At 32.6% G+C, this 20,752-nt stretch overlaps 1 protein-coding gene and 1 long non-coding RNA gene across 2 annotated transcripts; one reads left to right on the top strand and one right to left on the bottom strand.

The window, feature by feature from the left end:
• The first annotated feature begins 658 nt into the window (after positions 1–658).
• LOC127716690 (uncharacterized) lies at positions 659–8,839 on the top strand. Its single transcript, XM_052222924.1, has 3 exons — positions 659–715; positions 2,775–2,840; positions 4,734–8,839. The coding sequence occupies exons 2-3, from the start codon at positions 2,779–2,781 to the stop codon at positions 7,930–7,932; spliced, it is 3,261 nt and encodes a 1,086-aa protein (XP_052078884.1). The 5' UTR covers positions 659–715; positions 2,775–2,778; the 3' UTR covers positions 7,933–8,839.
• A 3,830-nt stretch (positions 8,840–12,669) lies between these two features.
• On the bottom strand, positions 12,670–20,752 carry LOC127716689 (uncharacterized). The gene is made up of 2 exons (XR_007989079.1): positions 20,663–20,752; positions 12,670–14,319 (listed from the first exon to the last, which is right to left on the bottom strand). It is a non-coding gene; the product is annotated as an uncharacterized LOC127716689 (long non-coding RNA).

Raw genomic sequence — 20,752 nt, 5'->3', positions numbered from 1 at the left:
TATATCAAATGAGATTTTTTCGTTGTTGACCAGTTTTATTTTTATCCCATTAATATAAGGATATAGGGCTGCTTATTTGTATTTGGCCAACACTTTTGGAATTGTAGTTCCTAGATGCTCTTCAACTGCGTACTTTATTTGGCTTTTAACTGTGTTGATTCGTGCGTTACTGATGAGTCTTTTGTAGACAAAACGAGTGTCTAGTGAACAAAATTATAAGATTGGTATCTTTTAAGAGTTTTTGTATTTCCTAAAATATGTTGCATCATGTTAATGCTCTTATGAAAAAGAGCTGTTCTCAACACTGACGTTCATGAATAATGTTTGCTGTGCTTATTCCAAAACAATTCTATGTAAGTTTTACAGTTTCCTTTTAAAACGCCTATAAAAGTCTTTAAGCTACCAAAAACAACACCCACCAAAGTATTGAAATAAAGTAAAACCTACTGAAGTGCAAAAGTGATAACTTGTGCAATTATTTGCATTAAAGCAGATTGCAGCCGATTTAAATATGACAAAAAACAACTGTCGGCAAAACGGTTTTAAGGTATACCTATTTTTTTTCTACTAATGTTCATTGTACCATAACTTTGGTTACAAAATCAGACATATATATTAGAAGTTATACATTTAAATTTGATCAGTTATTGATAAATGTTCGACAGAGAATAAAATTTACAATTGTTCATACTGGATGCAATAGTACAACTCAAAGGTAATTTTAAGTTCTGTTTAGAGGAAAAAGTTATTATCACAAGTATTCATTAAGTTTTGCAGAAACAAGTGTAAACATCTCGCTGTATAACGTGTGGATGAATTGCAAATAAACTCAAATCGTCAGTGGTAAACGTCATGCAGACAATATGACTTATCAAATTGACAATGAAAATTAATAAGAAAGTCATTTCATCCGCGTTGGAAATGTATTGGTTTGGTTATCACAATGGCAATTACAATCTGTGTAGGCTCTAGGCAACAAAGGGCTTGACATATTGTGTGGATACATGTCTAGCATTAAAAATTGTATAGCATTATCGTTATACAAATCTTTAAACCTGTATATGTTTTTCATGCAGTATTGTCAATTCCAGACGATCAGACGATCGTATTTCAATGCAGTTTACCGATCGATTTAAATATGATGACATTTCAGATATTTCAAACAATTGTTGAAAGGTAAAACCACAATATCAAGGCATAAGAACATTTAAAAGCGTAAAGTGTACCTTAAAGTACCTTAAAGTTGGTTTCACAATACGACATTTATGTAATTGCTAAGTTATGAATTTAAATTTCATCCGTTGTTGATACATGATAGACGAAGAATACGCTCTTTGCTGGTTAGTACGCAGGATTTAAATCTCAGAGGTAACTTTCAATTATATCTAGAAGAAAAATATTATAAATGATAACACAATTAGAAAAATCAAAAACTTAAATCCTGTGTCTACAGTTTAATTTCATTCCTCTTGGTTACATTCTTGAGCACGATTTTGGTGTTTTTGCGTTTTTAGTTTTATGACATTAAAGGGCTTTGAATTGTTAGCTAGGACAGCGTTATTTAAGAAATAATTCATGACAACCGTAGATTTGTTTTCTTTAACCATGGGTTGGGCTTTATTTTCGATTATTTTTCACAAGCGATAGCGGGTATTGACCTACGTATAACTTGGGTTTTAACTGTCGCAAATTCAGTTTACCTGGTCGTACAAATAAGGTACAAATAACGCTGAATATCCAATTTTGTGTATAAATGCGTTAATCTGTCAATAAAATGAGAGCCCAGGACTATCACGTATAACGTTATTCAGTGTCGTATGTATCTGCCTCAACTTTATTACTAACGTTTGTTTTAAATTTAAATAGGCAGTTACACGTATGAAAAATAAAGAGTGTATATCTATAAAGATTTTTGGTAATTTTTTCAACATAAGTGGTTTTTATTTAGCATTGGGGAATATTGCAAATATGTATTTTTTCGTTTGCATCCTTGGCTTTTAAATGTTTGGGTTAAAGAGTTAGATGAAGGTTAATCCAGAAAAGCACTTCGGACGCAGGGTATTTATACGTGTGATTTAGCCCGTAACAGTAACACGTATTGCTTTTCTCTATATGTATAGCTTAGATGAAGTTTAACGTATAATCACTATTCAAGATATGTTATGGGTTAAGAAAGCAAGTTATTTGCATTTACATCGAATTTCAATTATTTAATTAAAAATTTTCATAATGAATTTTTTAAATTAATACTGAAAACAATATTGACAACTATAGTGTAAATCGTATATCGACTGTAGTTGCTTGTTTGTCTTAACGGATATCGACTCTATGTACATCCCATACAACCGGAATTTGAATCAATGTTTAAGTGTATAATCATAAAAAATCAGGACTGTAAATCTAGAGGTGGGTTCAAATCCTTTCTTGTCTACAACATATCAGGTACTAGTCATAACTATTTAAATATTGAATAAACCTTACTTTGTAATTTCACTTATAAATGTCATATTCATTTAACTGAAATTTTAGTTAAGTTTGAGCATAGAAAATGTTAGTATGAACTTGTAGCGTTTTATAAGATCAAACGCTTTTCCTTTAATTTTATCAAAGTTTTTTTCTTATACATACTTATGATAATATGACTCTGGTCTAGCTGTGGCTTTAGATCATTACACTAGGAGATTATATATTTATTTATTCTTATCAAATGTTTTTTTCATATTTCAATTATGTAAATCATTGCAGACTTCGTTGCAAGATTATTTTTGTTTCAGGAAAATGGCTGGTTTGAAGTTTTTGATATCTACTTGTATTCTGCTAGAACTAGTCATCTTTTGCAGGTATTTCTGTTAATAAATGAATATTATGTATTAAGCACGAATATCACACACACATATATATATATATTAGTCAACGATCTTTCCTACGATGGCACTGGATCGTTACGAGTAACGATACCTGGACACAATAAATAAATTATATAAACGCCGAAAAAGTGTACAAATCAACACCAATATTAAAAAAAAGGAAACATTAAATGCAAGTATCTATAAATATTTGGGATAACAGATATCCTTCATCAGTATGATTACGATGCCAAATGAATCCTATCAATCAATTCTGATTTAACTGAAACAATCTTTACAGTTATACAATTTAAAACCGAACAACGCTTGTATCGTTCTAAAATTTCAAATATGACGTAGGTTAAGTATTTACAATAGAGACTGCATATATATGCTTCTAAAAAGTATAGTAGTATGCGATATGAACTGGTACAATTCTAAAATTTCACAGGTGACGAAAGTTAGGTCATTACAAGAGAGCCTGCGTAGAAATGCATTCCAAATAAATAGCACTGATCGATTTGCACTGATTTGATACTAAAATTTCAAAATTTGACGAAGTTTACAACAGAGGCTGCGTTTTTATACATCCCAAATGAATAGCACCGTTAGATTGGTACTGGTATAATTTTAAAATTTCAAATTTTGACGAAGGTTAAGTTATAAATGGCAGTTGTTATCTTATAGTTCGTTTCTGTGTGTGTTGCATTGTCGTTTGTTTATTGTTCACTTCAGTGTTTCTGTTGTTTCGTTGTTTTCCTCTTATAGTTGATGTGTTTCCCTCGGTTTTAGTTTGTAACTCTGATTTGTTTTTGTCTCAATCGATTTATGACTTTCGAACAGCGGTATACTACTGTTGCCTTTATATAACAACGTGGCTGCGTACTTACACATCGCAAATGAATAGCACCGTGCGATTTGAACTAGTGTAGTTCTAGATTTTCAGTTAGGAATAACAACAGAGACTGCGTAGTATTTAAAACCCAAACGAAAAGAACTGCGCGATTAAAACTACACCTTTTCACTGATGCCATTAGGTGCCAACGTTTTTAATTTTCCTATCCAAAATCATTCCCGAGTGATTCTGTTCTCCCTAGACCAAGCAGTGTTGTGGTCTGTGATGGTAAAAGTCAGTCGATTGAGATCTGTCTTAGTGTGGCCAGAGGATCTCAAATGTCGACTGAGATGAAGGTCTGGCTTGTATTCATAGTCGCTACAATCTAACATTGCTATTCATTGGGGATGTATAAATACGCAGCCTCTGTTGTTGTAATTACTTAACCTTCAAAATTTTAGTATTATATCAGTTCAAATCAGTTTTTAAAAAATGGAGGACAATTCGGAAAAATCATGGGACCGGCAGTTAATACAAATAGAAAAATATAATTTAAAAAAAAGCATGTTTTCTTCTTTAGTAAAGACCCCTTGATTTGTAGGTTTTCTATTGTCCTTTCATAAGTTATACATGTGACCCTAATAGTAGTTATTTAACTTTTTTTTAAAATATAAAGTACAGACGATCAAAAATGTATTATTCCGATCATATGAATCTCAATAAGTCTTGTTTCCGGGGAGTACGGATATAAATTAGTTTTATAGTTTTGCGAATATTCTTTTTTCCAAGTATTTTGTACTGTGCAAAAAATGAAGATTCAGACAATGGTACAAAAATAAATCAACTTAAGAAAAACCCACACAAAACAGGGAAACAGAGGTAACTAGCCTATTTACAATATATGGATCGACAATTTAATAGATAATATATGAATCAATAATTGGCATCGAGCCAGGGACGAAAAGTACTTTAATATGTTTAAATTGTTGTTTTAATTTTTTATCGAATTATATATTTATTTTAATTTAGTATTCATATTTTTTCTATTTTAGAAACACCTATCAAACTCAATCAGACATCATTACCTGTGATTTTGTTATAATTGGTGCCGGAACAGCCAGCTTAACTCTGGGCGGCTTGTTAGCAAATATCCCATACTGGAAAATTTGCATTTTAGAACGTGGCCCTCTGGAATCGAGAATGGATGGATGGTATACTAACAGTTACAAGTTTACTACTCCTCATGATCCGATGTGGCTTACAACTCCTGTTCTCAAGACAATTGAAAATAATAAAAATAAAAACAGAGATGGACGAAATATATATATCCCAAGATTTCGTGGTCGTGGTGGAACATCTCGTGTTTATGGAGCAATAAATAGAAGAGCTAGTCCTGCTGTACTTGATTTGTGGCCAGATGGATGGAAACATGATAATTTGACCCACTATTATAAAAGAATGGAAGATCATTATTGTTATTATGACTCAAAAGATGTAACTGGAATATCAGAAGAAGATTGCAAAAAATGGCATGGTAAAGGAGGTGCAATGCAGGTAAATACACAGATGGAGGAGGCATTTCAAAAATTTCCAAGAGAAATGAAATATCTTTGCGAAAAGACCAGCATGCCTTGGGGTGGTTATGCTCATAACTACAACGGTCATTTGGAAGATAGAATAAGCTGCAGCGTTTTTCAACAATTCAAAATGAGGACGGAAAAAGTTGGAAAAGACGATTTTGTACCTACACCGGAGGCGCGAAATAACCGAGCTTCACAGACGGCTCGTGGTAGCAGTTATTCAGGTTATTATGAACGAAGACAGAACCGACCTAACCTTCAACTCTTTACATCTACAACTGTTACGAAAATTTTGTTTGAAAATAAAAAGGCAATAGGGGTCCTCTGTTTGAATGAAGATAGTGAGAAAATTTTAACATTTTACGCCAAGAAAGAGGTTATTGTTGGGGGAGGGTCTTTTGATACCCCTCATTTGCTTCAGATTAGTGGTATTGGTCCCAAAAAACTTTTGAAGAAGATTAAAGTTGATATTGTCGCTGACAATCAACACGTTGGACAGCATTTATGGGACCATATCTCCGTTCCATATGTACTCAAGCTCACTCCTGAATCAGATGATTTATGCTGCACTGGTCCAGACAGTAAAATACCAACAGTTAATATTGATGGTAAAATTTATGATACAAGAACATTATCCAGTATCAATGGTCCATTTTCATGGATTTTGCATTTGAGATCAAATTTAACTCGGCCGCTGCAGAATATGTCTGACATTCAGATATATGTGATGGGAAATTCCAAACTTTTTGACGAAACAGGATCATTGTGTACCGCTCCAACAACTGGTCACAATGATCTAAAGGAATATGCTTTCTCTGGGGATGAAGATGATACCGTTGATTCAGAAGATTTCAACGAAGGAACAATTCGTATTATCGATCAATGGCCAGAATTTCGAGGCTCTATTAATGCGGTAACAGCCAACATTTTCGACAAACCAAAATTGGATTACGGATGGACCTACACTATAGATGGAATACCTACAAAAGAATTCGAACAAGTGTCCCAACTATTCAAAGATCAGATTCGAATGTTACGAGACATGTTTTTTGGCAATGATGTTCGAGAAGAGCTACGTTCTTTAATTGTTGACGAAGTTGCACCAGGTAAAGATATTGATACGGACGAAGAACTAGATGCGTGGATGAGGGGAATGTTTGTTTCAGCATTGCATCCAGTAGGGACATGTAAAATGCCTGAATGTGCAGACGAATTTTTACAAGTGAGGGGAGTGTCTAAATTGAGAGTATGTGATGCTTCAGCGTTCGCCACGCAAACCGATGGAAATCCTGCTGCAACCCTCTATGCAATGGGAGAAAAACTTGCAGATATGCTCAAATTTCAGTATTTAAAGTACGTTAAAGTTGCCATACGTCAAGACTTATCAATTCAAGTTGAATCGACTAAACTGGATGACCCGGATATTTCGTCTGTCCAATCATACACTAACTGTATAGACACTAAGGTCTCGAGCGAATGGATATCAACGGGAAAGTCAACTTCTGCTATGATTTACCAGTGGTCTCTTGTTTGCAATGATAATTCAAATGTAAGGGATATTGCAGATAAAGTCATTGAAGCAACACTCAGCTTGAATGTTGACTACGATAGTTGTAATACAGAAGGCTTCCCAAAGTTTAACCGTGTAGAGACTCCCCCTATTAATAAAGAATCTGAACCAAATCATAAAGAATCATCTTTTGTTTTTATAGCATGGTGTAGGGCATTTGAAAATGTTAATCCTAATGATCTGTGGAGATCTGTTGGTTATTATAACGGAGATAATGGAAATAATCCTGGTTCGAAAAAATGTTTTAAACTAAACTGCCAAGAGGAAATATGTTCAATTTTAAAATATATGAACAACGATAATAGAGAACTGATTTTTTCGGAACCGGAACTAAATTTGCCCCTTAAAAACTATGTTTCAACAAAGAAGGTTGTTTCGAAAAACTATGGAAAATCATCCTATTATGTACGAACTGGATCATTTAAAAGTAATCCCGGTATAGATTGGTATGATGGAATTGCCGGATACTTACTTGAAGATGTGTATTCTGCTGATGGAACTAGACGATCACGACAATACCCACCACTGAACAGTCTAAGTGGATGGTGGACAGAAAAAACGGATGGGCTATTATATTATGAATCCAAAGGCATAAAATCTAGTTTGCATCTTGCAGCGTTTGATTTGGACGGAACTCTGATTACAACGAAATCCGGAGAGGACTTTCCTATAGATGAAAACGACTGGGAGTTAAAATTTCATAAAATTCCCGAAAGACTGTTAAAAAATCGAAACGAGGGTATCAACAATGTTATTATGAGTAACCAGAAAGGAATTGGGTTAGGTTTGCAAAATAAAGAAGAATGGATGACAAAAATAGAGAACATAATTTCTAAGTTGGGAGTACCAATGTATGCTTTAGCTGCCACCGAAGATAACAAATACAGAAAACCGAATGTTGGAATGTGGGAATATTACAAATGTTCATTAAACCAATTCAGTTCAATTGATAAATCCGATGCAGTATACGTTGGTGACGCCAATGGTCAAGAAGGACGCCCAGATTCAGACAAAATGTTTGCTGAAAATGTTGGCATCAAATTTTATAATCCAGAAGAATACTTTCTTTCTTCATTTAAGAAATATCATGATGACCTATAATATTCTAAGGATAGTTTATGGAATATCGACAAAAGAATAATGTATAAAGTATCTTAGTAATAATATGGTAATCATATACAACTTTTAGCATGTTTAGTATTATACATAGCATGTTCTCACTCGCAACTCTCATTCGAACATTAATTGTTTCTTATTCTATACTAAGAAACAACAAAGACTGATATGAAAATTCACAACAAACAGTTTTATTTGATAGACACAAATATTGTCAACAATATAACAAATCATCAAGAAAAAAGTTCATACATCAATTTCAACATCCAACTTGTGCAAACAAAGATCTACAAAAGAAGTTAAAAAGAACTAGAAGTTATTCTAGTCGTCGAACATGTTTGGTTGTGTGAAATCTCGATGAAATAAAAAGGGCGCGTAGAATATTATATGAAGTCTAAAAACTGATTTACTGAATAGATTTCAGTCGTTTTTTCTCAAACTTTTTGAGCAGTTTCGGTTGATCGACATGTGGCAAAAGTTATGGCGTTAGAAATAGAAAATAACTTGAAAATGTAGATTTGGAATTCAATTAGGTGATGGGTGGATTGTTAGTTGTTGAAAATATTCTCATCCTTAAACCAATATTCCGCCCCAATAAATGCTAAGATGGACCTTCCGTACTAAATTTACCAGATATCTCTGACAATTAAATGCTTGTTCCAAAACGAAATATCTTGTATTGTTGTTAAAACCTTTCATTATTCACAAGATAGCCTAAATCACCTGGTTTCGTAGTAATGATTTGTCTGAGTAGAGTAAATTGTGACAGCAAATATTAATTTGTTAACGTTTTTTTGCTTAGCAATAATGATTGTAGAAGTATAATTGTAGATGTTTGTTATTCTTCAGCTTATCTATGAAGCTTATAGCTCATATAAATATTGTAGTTTTAGACTCAGTTTATATATTTCACAATCCCGGCTTGTTAGTTCATTATGTTTCTTCAAGCAGTTCGCTCAGTCATAGTAATGGTTGTACAATTTAGTTTTGTTATCTAATCATTGATGTTATAATAAACGTTTGTATATTTTCCACAGCATGACAAAACCAATCAAATAATGTCATTTTTGCTGAACGCTTATATATAATCTTTTATACCTATACCTCACACATTGCGATTAAATTTTTTTCACTACAAACACTTGTTACATGGTCTCAATACCGACTGCACCTGTGCTAGTTCTTAATTTATATATAATCCGGCTGGCCACGTTATTACTGCTGATAACAACAACAATAACAACACCAACAAAATAAACTGTTAGAAGATAGCTGATCTCACATTGATTCCGAAAATACAATGCTTAAGGCACCTTTCTCATAAATTAAGGGAGACAATAAGTCACTTCCGGTGTCAAATAATAGCTTACTTTATGTTGATTCCGAAAGTATATGGTCTATACTTTTGTCTGAAATAGGAGAGAAAAGTTGGAACTTCCGGTTTACAAAATTTCATTTCCGGTATCATCTGATAGGTTGCTTCAAACAGATTCCTAAAATATTTGGTTGTAGGTACTTTTTAATAACATCAATGCAGCAAATTCCTTCTTCCGGTTTTAATTAGGTCACTTTATGCTGACCCTTTTAAGATCATATGTCTACTAACGGTATGCAATAGACCCCATGGCTTTGTCATGTATAAATATAATTTATACCAAAAGCCTATAACGTCAAATTTAGCTTTGGCCTTGACCTAAATTTCAGGGTCATAATGCAGAGACATCAAGTCAAAAGACCCTAATTCTACTATATATGGGTAACGAGTTAAATCACAATACAGCTAATTTTAAAGATTACAGGAGAGAAAACTCTCCTTAATGTCAACACACCCTTTGAACCAAAATATATATGTTACGACATAGTTAAGTAACAATATTTTGTGGATATCTTTTACGACTTCTGAGGAGAAGCGATAATAAGCCAAAATCAAAATTTAGAACATGACCTTGACAATTGACCTTGACCTCATTATCTTTTTGGTGGAATAAAGACCTCAAATCAAAAGACCCTATGTCTCTATCAATAAAGGTTAACAAGTTACAAATATATATATCACTTAAATCATATACATAAAGGGAAATAACTCTCATATGGAGTCTCTGGAGCGCTTTATTCAAAAGCTTTTCGATTATATAACGAGCAATTTAGAAAAATCAATTTGTTGGTTTCTTTTACGTTTGCAAAGGAGTAGAGATAACAAGTAAAACAGTGTTCAGGGATATTAATCTTACTGTTCGATATCTTATACCAAATATCTAAGCGACATCTTGCAAAACAAAAAAATCCCCGCAAGAAATAAAAGCGCCGGAAGAAAAACAAATAATCAGACACAATCAAATGATTTTTCCACGGAAATGCGGAAAGACCTAATAACAACAAAATTAAAACATAAATAATTTTCTCATTCATTCATTTACTAACTTTTAATATGTGTTATGGCTAATCTAACTAATTGATTTATCACTGACTGTTGTTTGTTTAACCTGTAGTAATTGGTTGATTGATTGCTTGGTGTTTAACGCCATTGTGCTTTTTGGTGGCGGTCATTTTTTGTTGGTGGAGGAAGCCAGAGTGCCGGATAAAGCAACCGACCTTCGGTAGGACAACTGAAAATCCTAATCAATGAAGATTGGAGTCGATCGGATTTACCTAATGCAGGATTCCAACTAACAACCTCGGATGTTCAAATGAACATCTTCTAGCATTGGTTTTACGACTAGATGAAAGTGGTCCATGTGACCTTATTTCTATTTTCCAGTTAACCCTTAAGGTATTGAAATGAAGTACTAAAAAGCTAGATTTGATGAATGATTGCATTAACAAAACAAGTACTTTTAATTTCTTCTTCAGATGATTAAAATATTTGTTAAACTAGCAAGCAAAATTGCATGATTGCACTCTCAGTAATCTAATAGGTTTCCCTTATTAATTTCGTCAACTTTTGTTGTATCGGATTTACCTAATGCAGGATTCCAACTAACAACCTCGGATGTTCAAATGAACATCTTCTAGCATTGGTTTTACTACTAGATGAAAGTGGTCCATGTGACCTTATTTCTATTTTCCAGTTAACCCTTAAGGTATTAAAATGAAGTACTAAAAAGCTAGATTTGATATGAATGATAAGGTAATTTCTATTAACAGTTCGAGCTACATTTTTTATTATTTAGAAATTAGCAATTCGAAGTATTTCAACGATGGCAAAATAAGTTTCACTTTAATATAAAAAGAAAGCCTTGTATCTGTTACATGTATAACATATGTATTATTTGCAAACGAAAATGTATCGGTCTAACTGGGATCAATCTTTGTGGAAGCGTTGCATTAACAAAACAAGTACTTTTAATTTCTTCTTCAGATGATTAAATATTTGTTAAACTAGCAAGCAAAATTGCATGATTGCACTCTCAGTAATCTAATAGGTTTCCCTCACTAATTTCGTCAACTTTTGTTGTGCATATGTTATTTATTACTTGCCCACGATAAAATAGTAAATTAGTATTATGTTTCACTTAGTCCATCCCCCTTTTCTACTTTTTTTATTATAATTAAGGCTGTACACCTCTGAGGAACCAAACATTTCTAAAATTAAACTTTTTTTCTTAACCTGATTTTTGGGTTTATAAGACTGTAAGAAAGTAATTGATGAAGAAAAATCATATGGTGGTGCACTTCTTTTTTTTGCTACAGCCATATGAAAGTACCCATTTTTAATGATTTTCCTATTTTTCATCAATTTTTACCCATTTTTGGGCTATTATCATGAAACAAATCACAGTTCTACAATTAAACATTTTTGTCATACTTTCACAACAGATAAAGTGCACCAATCTGAATACATTTGACTTAAAAAAACTATAGGTTGGTGTGATATAAGAAAGTTTTATAAAATTTTGTTGCTTTTTCGTGTCAAATTGACCGTGTTGTCAATTTCGTAAATTTGGGATTCTTCTCTTTTTTAGAACAAAAAGCATGTTATTTCAACTTCTTTGTTATAAATGATTGAAAAAATACATATCCAAGAATTTTGAAAACGAAAAATTGATATGGGATGTACATATTTTTGGTAAAATCATTTCTTTGTATCCCTCACCCATTTTCTCGATATTTTGGCTGATGACACTGACCGGATTGGTTAAAACAAAATAAAAATTTTATTACTCAAAAGCTACTTATTGTAAGTACACAATTTTTTCACAGAGTTTAGTTTGATTATGATATTTTTAAAATTCATTAATATTTTCTACTTGTATCACATGTTTTGAAAATAATTTCCAAACCAGATTTCAACGAGACTGAAACATCAGAAGAATACATCCTTAAGTAGTCCAAAACCGAAGTTTGGAAGACGTACTGCATTTGTCTTCTTTCTATTTATTATTATTATTATTTTTCTTTGATGATCTTTTCCGACCATTTTCATAAATTCAGTAAAGGAGCGAAATTTTATATTTGTTATGGTTCTGGGTTACTATCCCTAGAGGTGCAGTGAACTTTATTTTCTAAATGTAAACATGAGGACCACATGCCATTAATTAAGAAGCCCAAACAGGGGTGTGGTTAAATTGGTTTCTTTTTATATAGCTACATCATATAGAAAAGGTAGAGGCTTCCTGTTTTGTATGATACAAGAGACTTGTGCCTAAGTGTGTGTGCTACTCTGTTTATCCCAAATAGATACCAACTTACACTGTTAAAGAAGCTCGAAAGAAGAAAATGTCGAAAATGTCAACTTTTTTATTGGATCTCATAAAATATGAGTGATGTTTTATTTGATGTTAAAATGTTATATTAGGACCAGATGATGTTTTGTTGTAAACATTTTCTGGTTCAACAAGAGACCACTTGCACAGTTTAAGGGACTTTTAAACAGAGAGAACTTTACATTTCTATGTAGCAACATTCCAGCAGCGCCTGTATACAGAGTATATATCTCCCAATTGATACGATATTCACGGGCTTGTATTTCCTATCATGATTTCCTTGATAGAGGAATGCTGCTCACAAGGAAGCTATTAAACCAAGATTTCAAAATGGTGACGTTGAAATCATCTCTTCGTAAATTTTACAGACGCCATCACGAGTTGGTTGTCTGTTATGGAATAACCGTTTCACAGATGATATCGGATATGTTCCTTATGTCGTAACTACAATACCCTTCCCTTTTCACGAATGTGACCTACCGAATTAGACTATTTACCGGATTTGTAATATCATAATCAACACGACGGGTGCCACATGTGAAGCAGGACCTGCTTACCCTTCCGGAGCACCTGAGATCACCCCCAGTTTTTGGTTGGGTTCGTGTTGCTTAGTCTAGTTTTCTATGTTGTGTCATCTGTACTATTATTTGTCTGTTTGTCTTTTTATTTTTGGCCATGGCGTTGTCAGTTTGTTTTCGATCTATGAGTTTGACTGTCCCTCTGGTATCTTTCGTCCCTCTTTTATAATAATCAGAACCTTATTTGTTCAAGTTTTTTTTCTGAATCAGGCAACTTTCGGTTAAAGTGACTTTTGTGTTAGCATCCTAACAGATAATTGCTTGTTATATTATAGGCATTCACTCTTCTTTTTTTCTTGAACTTGAACCTGGCAGTTCTAAGAAACTGTGTAGTAGATTACATTGTATTTCAAAATTATATATACCGCTAGTCCTATACGGCTATATCCATACTTATGACTTAGATATTTAGAATTTGCAGATTGGTTTATTTTAATGGAATATTTTGAGTGGATCAAAAGGGGGAATGTTTACTATACAAACCTATGGGAAAAGCAATAGAATTTTGGAGATTTGTTTGTTCGCATCGTAATACATTATTAGTTGTTTATTTAAAATTATGTACACTGTAAAACGTTTACATGTATTTGTATATATATATATATATATATATATATATAATAACTTTGTCCTATGTCATTTCGATCCCATTAATGAAGATGTTTATTACGGCAACAAGAAAGCTGAAGATCAGAATTGTTATGTTAAGTTTTTCCGCACTTGATTCACTTTTCTTCAGGTTTTTTTCTCTTTTTGTTATATCATTATCACATCCACAATCATCAAATCGATCCTCATCTTTCTCTTTCTTCATTTCTATATCATTTTTCTCTTTTACATTTGCTTTTTCCCAATTATTTTGAATAATAAGAAGTATTCCGGTTGTAATTTGTAGCACTATAGAAGTGGATACCAATACATAACCCATTAAACACGGAATATGGGCCCAGCATCGTTTTTTCATGAGTAAAGTATTCATTAATGTTACATTTGACCACAACAAGGCAGAAGTCAAGGATACCTGTGAGCCTGTCTTATAGGTTTGACCGATTGCAGTCCTGGTCCTTTCTTCTATCTGATTTTTAGTCATTCTGAAAAATAATTCATTTTAAAATATAATGAACTAATAGAGATTTCCAATAAAATGACTTTACTCGACATACATGTACCAGACCTAACTCAACGTATATCGTCCTATTGCATTGAAGCATGACAGAGGGGAGCATACACTGCATGCATTTTTTGCTCTTTGAACACGCATTTTTTGCGGATATAGACTTAATGTAAAAATCAACCCCAACTACTTTTTTTAATCTTTAAATATTTTGTTATTAAATGTTTAATGATTTTATTGACAAAAATATTTTAATGGAATAAATAAGCTAGCAACTTGTAATCAAATACACCCATCATTTCTTGTCATTTCACTTGACCCATATTTCAGTTCTTCTCAACATATGAATTTTAAAAACTACCAAGTAAACATTTAGCATGAAAATATTAAAATAATGAAATCCGAAGCGAGGAGGTCATCTCTTTTTTTTTGTTTTTATAAGTTTTAACGTTTAAAAAGTGGATTCAAACACATCCGAATGTAAAAGGTGTACGCGACTAACTTTAAAAAAAAAATTCTATATAATTTGACGTGGGCAGAAATTCATATCATTGATACATTTATCAAAAAGTACTTTTTAGTCTTTAACTATAATAATGCATGGGACGAGGTTTTGGTCATGTATACATAAACGTGCAATCGCGGATACAGGGATAGAGGGCGTACTCCCCCCTTTCGATCGCCAAGTAATTTTGAACATCTCACATTTTCCACGTTATCTATACAAATGTTTAGTATAAAATCTTCCATTTTTTTTCGCGTTGCTTCGCTCGGCAGTATAATTTCAATTATCGGGAACTACGCCCTCTTTCAAATATCTTGGATCCGGCCATAATCACAAATTGTATAGCACAAAAAAAAAATTAAATGATTGTCGTTTGACTTTGATAAATACGTTTTAAAAACAACAATGTTTGAACATTAGATTGATTGATTTTGATTTTTGGTGTTTTAAGGCCACTTTTAAGCACCGCTTTTGGGCTATTTCGTGGCGGCCAGTTTTTACTGGTGGAGAAAGCCGGAATGCCCGGAGAAAACCACCGACCTTCGATAGGAAAACTGACAATCCTAGTCAATTAAGATTGGAGTCGAGTGCACTCGCACGAGCGGGGTTCGAACTCACAACCTCAGTGTTGACTGGCTAGTGATTACAGTAGTAACTACTTAGACCACTCGGCCACCGAGGCCTCCTTGAACATTAGACATCTCGCACGAGATTTAAAAGTTTAAGACTACATACTGGATTGGATTTTTTTCCTGGACAGTGAGCTCACTTAACACGGAAATGTGATACTGGCGTGTAATCTAATGGACACATATTCTTGTTTCTGATGTTTCTTTTAATATAAATATTCATTTATTTAGTTATATATAATCCCACTAACAAATAATCATGTACCTTTTACTGATAAATTATCATTACATTTTATAGAAACTACATATATTCTGCTATACAGTTATGACACTCTGTGCTTTTGACATGACACAAGGTCTTGCTTTTCTAGAGTGTTTATGTACTTTTTTACTTAATTTGTGATATGTACAAAAAAGAAGATGTAGTATGATTACCAATGAGACAACTCTTCACAAGAGACCAAATGACACAGAAATTAACAACTATAGGCCACCGTACGACCTTCAACAATGAGCAAAGCCCATACCGAATAGTCAGCTATAAGAGGCCACAAAATGACAAATGTAAAACAACAAAAACGATAAAACTAACGGCCTAATTAATGTACAAAAAAATGAACGAAAGCACAGCAACAAATGATAACCACTGAATTACAGGCTCCTTACTTAGGACAGTCACATCCAAACATAATGTGGCGGAGTTAAACATGTTAACGGGCCCACTTACCTAATATAGTGGTGTAACAGTACGAAATAATTGATTAATATTCTAGACTGGATAATTATTCTGTATTTATTAGTTGTAGTTGTTTTTAAGATAGTGTTCAGTAGCTATGAATACTCTAAGATCGGTACATGGGAGTTTATTTTGAAATACTAGTAATTGCTGTTTTTGTGCTTCGTTTTAGTCGGACGAGTCAATCCCTTTCATACTGTTTTAATTATGAGTAGACATGATCATTTGATAAACATACTTCTATGATCTCTATTGGCTGTAACTTGTAATTATGTAGCAAAGAGATGCATGTCTAAAATAAGTTCTCGACATAAATTGGCTAAAATATCAGATAAGAATTTAGCCTCAAGCTATAAAACTTACAAGCTATAATAAAGACGACGAAGATTAAGCCTCAAGCTATAATACTTATGATGATGATGATACTGATGTATGTCTTATATCCAGCGACAAATATTACATATATATTAAGGATGATGAAATGGTAGCGATTCGCTGGATCGAATTGTCCAACAAAATAACTGAACCCGTAATCGAGGCAGGCCTGCTACCAGTCAATTCCATATTTAATAAAAAACCTGTTTATATATTTTATGCTTTAAGTGCATATATCATTATTCTTGCAACACTTGTTTTGTTTTGATATCATTTTTTGTTGCATAATTTGTTTGATTTTTCTCCTTGTTTCTTTGTATCAAAAAGCTTAGTTTTTATTGTAAAATGGTGTTTCACAGCTTCCATTATCCTTGTGACTTGCTATTGTACGTATATCCAGTAGGCATGCAATTATTATTCTAAATAGTAAAAATGTTTTTAACAAGTAAATATTACCCCGTTTTGATCCAGACTCCCTTACCACTAGCATCTAAGATACATACACTGACAAAATATTGTACCCAGAGGCGGATTTAGAGGGTTTTTCAGAGGGCCCCCCCCCCTCTCTTTTTGTGGGAGAAGTTTGGTTGGTTATTTAGGAAATCACTGAAGCATGACTGGAGTGGGCCCTCTCAGGCAGTCAGTGGGCACCCATTATGAAAATTTCTGGATCCGCCACTGGTACCCGCACTCATATTACAATCACCCTGTCTATCCGTCCGCCAGTCTGTCCGTTCAACAACTCTTTTCAATTTTCTCTTCAAAAGCATTAGTATGCTTAGCATGCATTCTTTTTTCGATTTATTCCTTACACTCCTGGGGTCAAACTATCATACAGAGTCCAAATGGTGTGAATTACGACTACAGTGGCTCGTGCTGTCGTCAACAATAAGCAAATACTCATACCGTATTATCAGATACTAGTATATAAGGCATTGACTTTGAAAAATGTAAACTTTTCAAACGAAAATAAACATTTTTACAAGAGTAAAATTAACACAAAAATGACAGAAAGTAACCAACGACATCCACTGAATTGAAAGCATCTGACTTGGGAAAGCCTATATAGAATTTGGCCTGATTAAACGCGTTTACCAGCGCTCAACACTCTGGTGTAACAGCACAATATAAGAAAAAAAAACCCTGTAAAATTCAGTTGGAAATATAATCAATATTGAATTAAGCCCAAAACAATTACATTTTATGATAAAAGACACAGAGTACCGATCTTAAAGTACCCCCAGGTACTGAAAGCTGATTCTTAAATGTTAAATTACCTGAGAATATTAAACGTATTTAGTTAAAAAGAACAACAAAAAAATAAGGAGATATGGTATGATTGCCAATAAGAAATGAAGTTGATGTAAGCAATGATATGCAACCGTACGGCCTTCATCAATGAAAAAAATCCATACCGTGTAGTCGACCATAAAAGGAACCAACTTGAAAAATATGAAACAATTCAATTGAGAAAACTACCGGCCTGATTTAAAACAAAACAAGTTACGAAAAAACAAATATAACAGATATGAACCAACGACAACAAGTGAACCACAGGCTCCTGACATGGGACAGGCACATAAAAAATGAGTGCTCAACCCCCACCCCCTAAGCCCGGGACAGTGGTGCAACAGCACGACATAAGAACAACCTGTAAAAACCTTCCTTCAGAGAGCTTGGTTTACACATATATACATATTCAAAGTAATTATTGATATAAAATGTGTTTTCAGCCGTGTATCACCTTCAATGGTGATCATATGCATGGATATGTCGTAGAGTTTAACTTTTATATATAAATATATACCTCTAATGCGAGACAAAAATTGAAACTAAAAATTTTTGCTTAACTCAATCAATATGTGATAGTTTTAGAATCCACTTCTAATTGGATTAGTAAGAGTTGTCTTAATCCAAAAACAACTATGACAATATTAAGCCTTACTTATTAAAAGTACATTTTAAAAAGAAAATTACTGTAAAGACTGAAGTGGCAATATAGTTGTCTTAAAAGTGTAACAAGTATATAAATTGACATTCTCGTCCACTTTTAATCAGAGATACCTGGGACAGGACATTTTTTTAACCCATTTACTATGAACTATTAATTGATATTTTACTATCCACAGCGGTCAATGTTTATATGCAGATTAGTCAGCAATTGCTAATCAAGTACACCTTCCAAATTACAATCTATATAATGAATTGGTGTTCACATTTATTTACATATATCATTATTAATTACAAATTTCTTTTTTTTAATGTTAGTTGACTTTTATTTGAAAGAAAAGTGTATGTCAACTATTAAAATTTAAAGAAGTACAAGACCTGTATTAATTATTTTTAAATATACACATCCCTTTGTCGAACGTTTTCCCTTGGGAAAAAATCGGAGATTGTAAATAAACAAGATTAACTGCAGAAGAATAGATCGTTTGAAATGATGCTCAATAAAGTATGATGCAATCCCAGTTATCAACTTTAACAGAGAAAAATTCTGACTAACAATTTGAATTCGATATTTCTGAAATTGCTAGAAAAATCTCTGTCATATAATAAATACCAAAGGAAATTAAATATTATAAAACATTAAGAGAAGAAAAGGAAAAAGGGACACCAATCTGATAACGACAAATAAAAGCATGCCAAATATTAAATAATAAAAGGTTCATTTGCAAAGTATATCAAAAAACAAAGTCATGGTCAAAACCATGAAAGACAACTCAAATCAATCGTATGATAGGTAAAGATACGTGTATATATACGTGGTCTTATGACAGTGAAGTTTTGGCGGGAATCTCAATAATCACGTGATATATAAAAATCATGATTTCTTTCGTTTTTCATCATCTCAGAAATACTTGATATTGATAAAATTTATCCTGAATGGATTTTATAGTTTAGGAATACTTAGATAAAACTTGAATGACGAATTTAACAAAATTAATAGGTTAGCAATAACCGGTCCCGTCACGTGCGTACGTCGAGTTAGGTACGTATGTCATTTTATTGGAAATCTATAATATGACATACTTTGATATCTCTAATAAGTACTGTTATAATCTAATGTGTTTTATAAATGTTATGTTATTACAAATCCGGCAAATAGTCTAATTCGGTAGGTCAACATATTTGTTTAAGAGAGTCGGTAAAATCATGAAATTTCATTAACTATTAAAGGATCAAGAAGTATTATTCTATAAAAGTAAAATAGATTAAAATACAACCTTGAAGTGTTACAGAACATATCCCATATCAAACAATTCGTGATAAATGAAAGTCTTGAGAAATAAGTGACCACTCAGAAACTTATATTAAGGATGTTCGCTACTCTGTTTCAAAATAACAAGCTTTTTAAAAGACTATTATAAATTGATAGAGTATAAAGAACGGAGCAAAAAAAAAAAAAACACTAAATGAAGGGTCCGTGTGCTTGTTTTCGAGATATAAGCCATTGAAAATTTGGCGGGAAATGATTCTCTCTAGATTTTTCTTATAATTAACATCTGCATCTTTTTTTTCAAAAACTTTTAAAAAAATAACAAGGATATTATAAGATTTTCAAATATGGCCTTTTAAACTATATGTTATAAAATTATGAAATAAAAGTAGGGCTTAGTGGGCAAATTTTTTAATGGCACTACATGGTTAAAACCAGAGGATTCCGAAAATCTGACAAAAATTCAAAAACAAGAGGAGCAAACATCCTTAATAACCAAAACAAAGGCTGTATTTCCGATAACATAAAATCATTTAATTGAAACAAAATGATACTTTGATATGTCAAATGCATGTGTTATATATTTTTTCTTAAAAAAAGAAGATATAAGTAATGTTTTGAAATCTTTGTCTTGTTTATTTCGTTAATAAAACTAGGACAAAGCGCAGTTTATAATTTACTTCTTTTCATAACGTGTTGTTTTCTTTGTTATTATTTCATTTCAATACATTGATATGCAACACATTTGGATACGTTTGGCTGCAAATTCTGTTTTACAAGACAACGCAGTCCTGGTGTAAACGAAATAACTTTCATTTATCATTCGAAGAAACAATAAATTATGAAACTAAATACCTGGCATTTGTGTTGTTCATTCAACTTCAATTTCATTAAAGAAAGTTCGTAATTCCTTATTTTTTAAAGATTGTAGCAACCCACCTTTCA

Source organism: Mytilus californianus, unplaced genomic scaffold, assembly GCF_021869535.1.
Source record: "Mytilus californianus isolate M0D057914Y unplaced genomic scaffold, xbMytCali1.0.p SCAF_9, whole genome shotgun sequence".
Lineage (NCBI taxonomy): Eukaryota > Metazoa > Mollusca > Bivalvia > Mytilida > Mytilidae > Mytilus > Mytilus californianus.
This window is presented reverse-complemented; position numbering and strand designations above follow the sequence as displayed.

What these genes read in the sequence shown, in the direction of transcription:
- LOC127716690 (XM_052222924.1), top strand. Translation starts at nt 2,779, where the DNA reads ATGGCTGGTTTGAAGTTTTTGATATCTACTTGTATTCTGCTAGAACTA. An exon ending in GAACTAGTCATCTTTTGCAG is followed by an intron (nt 2,841 to 4,733) that starts GTATTTCTGTTA and finishes TTTCTATTTTAG; the next exon opens with AAACACCTATCAAACTCAAT.